Here is a 2,139-nt window from a genome sequence, read left to right as displayed (position 1 = left end):
TGCTGCTGCTGCTGCTGCTGCTGCTGCTGCTGCTGCAGCAGAAGGGGATTAAGGCACAGCAGCAACTGCTGCAGCAGCAGGTGCTGCTGCTGCAGCTGCTGCAGCAGCAAATGCTGCAGCAGCAACAAATGTATCTTTGTTTTGTTTTGTTACTTCTCCCGAAACACTTGTGCTGTTGAAGTGAGGCGGGTTTAGCGTCGATCTTTAGGGTTTAGGGTTTAGGGTTTAGGGTTTAGGGTTTAGGGTTTAGGGTTTTTAGGGGTATCCTAGAGGTTTGGGCTTAGGATTAAAGCGGAATGAGGTGTATGAGGGTTTAGAATTTAGGGTTTAGGGTTTAGGGTTTAGGGTTTCAGGCTGCTGCGGCAGCAACAGCTAAACCCTACGGTGGAGGTGACCCTACGCTCACGGCGAGGGTTTAGGGTTTAGGGTTTAGGGTTTAGAGTTTAGGGTTTAGGGTTAGTGTTTCGGTGAGGGTTTAGTGTTCAAGAGTAGATATAAGAGTTTATAAATAAAAGGGTTTAGGGTTTACCTTCTAGGGTTTAGGGTTTAGGGTTTAGGGTTTAGGGTTTGAGTGATCGTAGGGGGTAGGGGGCTGGGACTCGTGGTGGGCGGGCCTGTAAGGGTTTAGGGTTTAGGGTTTAGGGTTTAGGGTTTAGGGTTTAGGAATATATTTATTTGGATAATTTTTGTGTAATTTGTTTCGCTAGAACCCGAAGGACACAAACCCTAAACCCTAAACCCTAAACCCTAAACCCTAAACCCTCATATTTCAGATCCCGCGAGCGATGGGCTCCAGCTAAACCCTAAACCCTAAACCCTAAACCCTAAACCCTAGGGCTTGAGCAAAGCGCTGACTTTCTGCTGTTTTGGCAGTCCGTGGGGTTTTATCTGTTCGTTATGTTGGGGGTGAGAAGGGTTTACGTTTAAGGGTTTAGGGTTTAGGGTTTAGGGTTTAGGGTTTAGGGTTTAGGGTTTAGGGTTTGAGTGATCGCCTTCGGTTTTTCGTTTCTGCTGCAATGCTGCCGTGTCACTCCGCCGGCTGTCCCTCTGCCTCAAGCCCATCAGCAGCAGCAGCAGCAGCAGCAGCAGCAGCAGCAGCAGCTCCCGTGCACGTAGTCAGATACCACCATCCTGCAGCAAGAAGAGAGAGGGGCATCCGCCGTTTGTTTAGCCACAGCAGCAAAAGCTGCTGCTCTCAGCCGCTGCTGCTGCAGCAGCAGCAGCACGTACTTCTCTCACCGACACCAGATCCAGCAGCAGCAGCAGCAGCAGCAGCAGCAGCAGGAGCAGCAGCAGCAGCACCAACCCCCAGCACATCGTTCTATGGGGAGGAGCCGCAGTATGCTGGTGAAGGCAACGCTGATGCAGCAGCAGCAGCAGCAGCAGCAGCAGCNGCAGCAGCAGCAGCAGCAGCAGCAGCAGCGAGGCATCAGCACCACTCTGCTTGTGCAGCAGCACGTTCCCCCTTAGCCCGGCATCAGCAGCAGCAGCAGCAGCAGCAGCAGCAGCAGCAGCAGAGTCCTTTCCGCTGCAGCAGCGGATCTCCATTGAGGCAGCTACCCCGTCTAGGGGAAGCACCAGCAGCAGCAGATCCGTCAGCAGCAGCAGCAGCAGCAGAGGCTGCAGCAGGAGCAGCAGCAGCAGCAGCAGCAGCAGGAAACTGCGGCCTAGCAGCAGATAGAGAGCTGCTGCATAGTCTCGTTGCTTCGCTGCAGCAGCTGTCTCAGCAGCTGCAGCAGACAGCAGCAGCACAACACAGAGGAGCAGCAGAACCACCCTGCTGCTGCACCTGTCCTCCCCCGCAGCAGCACCTGCTGCAGCAGCAGCAGCAGCAGCAGCAGCAGGGTCCCGTGGGGCCCCACACAGACCTGAGGCTGTACTGCTCTGCTGTTCCCCCCCTCCCCATCAACGACCCGCTGCCGCAGCCTCGTGCTGCAGCACGAAGCAGCAAGCAGCAGCCGCTGCTGCTGCCGCTGCAGCAGCAGCAGCAGCAGCAGCAGCAGCAGCAATGGCAGCTTGATAGGCAGCAACGAAGCCCTGCTAGCAGCAGACGGTTTGTGTCTCCACCCTACGCCAACTCGCCAGCAGCAGCACCAGAAAGATATACTGCTGCTGCTGCTGCTTCTCCTGCTGCAGCTG

General features: G+C 55.4%; 1 protein-coding gene across 1 annotated transcript in view; it reads left to right on the top strand.

Annotated features, from left to right (window-relative positions):
* Positions 1–2,020, top strand: part of EMH_0012900 (protein phosphatase 2C, putative) — a gene marked incomplete at both ends in the record, with an annotated part of 8,683 nt that extends 6,663 nt beyond the window's left edge. Inside the window, 3 exon segments of the mRNA XM_013499667.1 lie at positions 978–1,393; positions 1,397–1,850; positions 1,949–2,020. Coding sequence (XP_013355121.1) covers positions 978–1,393; positions 1,397–1,850; positions 1,949–2,020 — 942 coding nt within the window.
* Positions 2,021–2,139: the final 119 nt, after the last annotated feature.

The sequence above is a fragment of the Eimeria mitis genome, genomic scaffold (genome assembly GCF_000499745.2).
Source record: "Eimeria mitis Houghton genomic scaffold, Emh_scaff454, whole genome shotgun sequence".
Lineage (NCBI taxonomy): Eukaryota > Apicomplexa > Conoidasida > Eucoccidiorida > Eimeriidae > Eimeria > Eimeria mitis.
The sequence above is the reverse complement of the archived record's forward strand: the minus strand, read 5'-3'. Positions and strand labels throughout refer to the sequence as shown.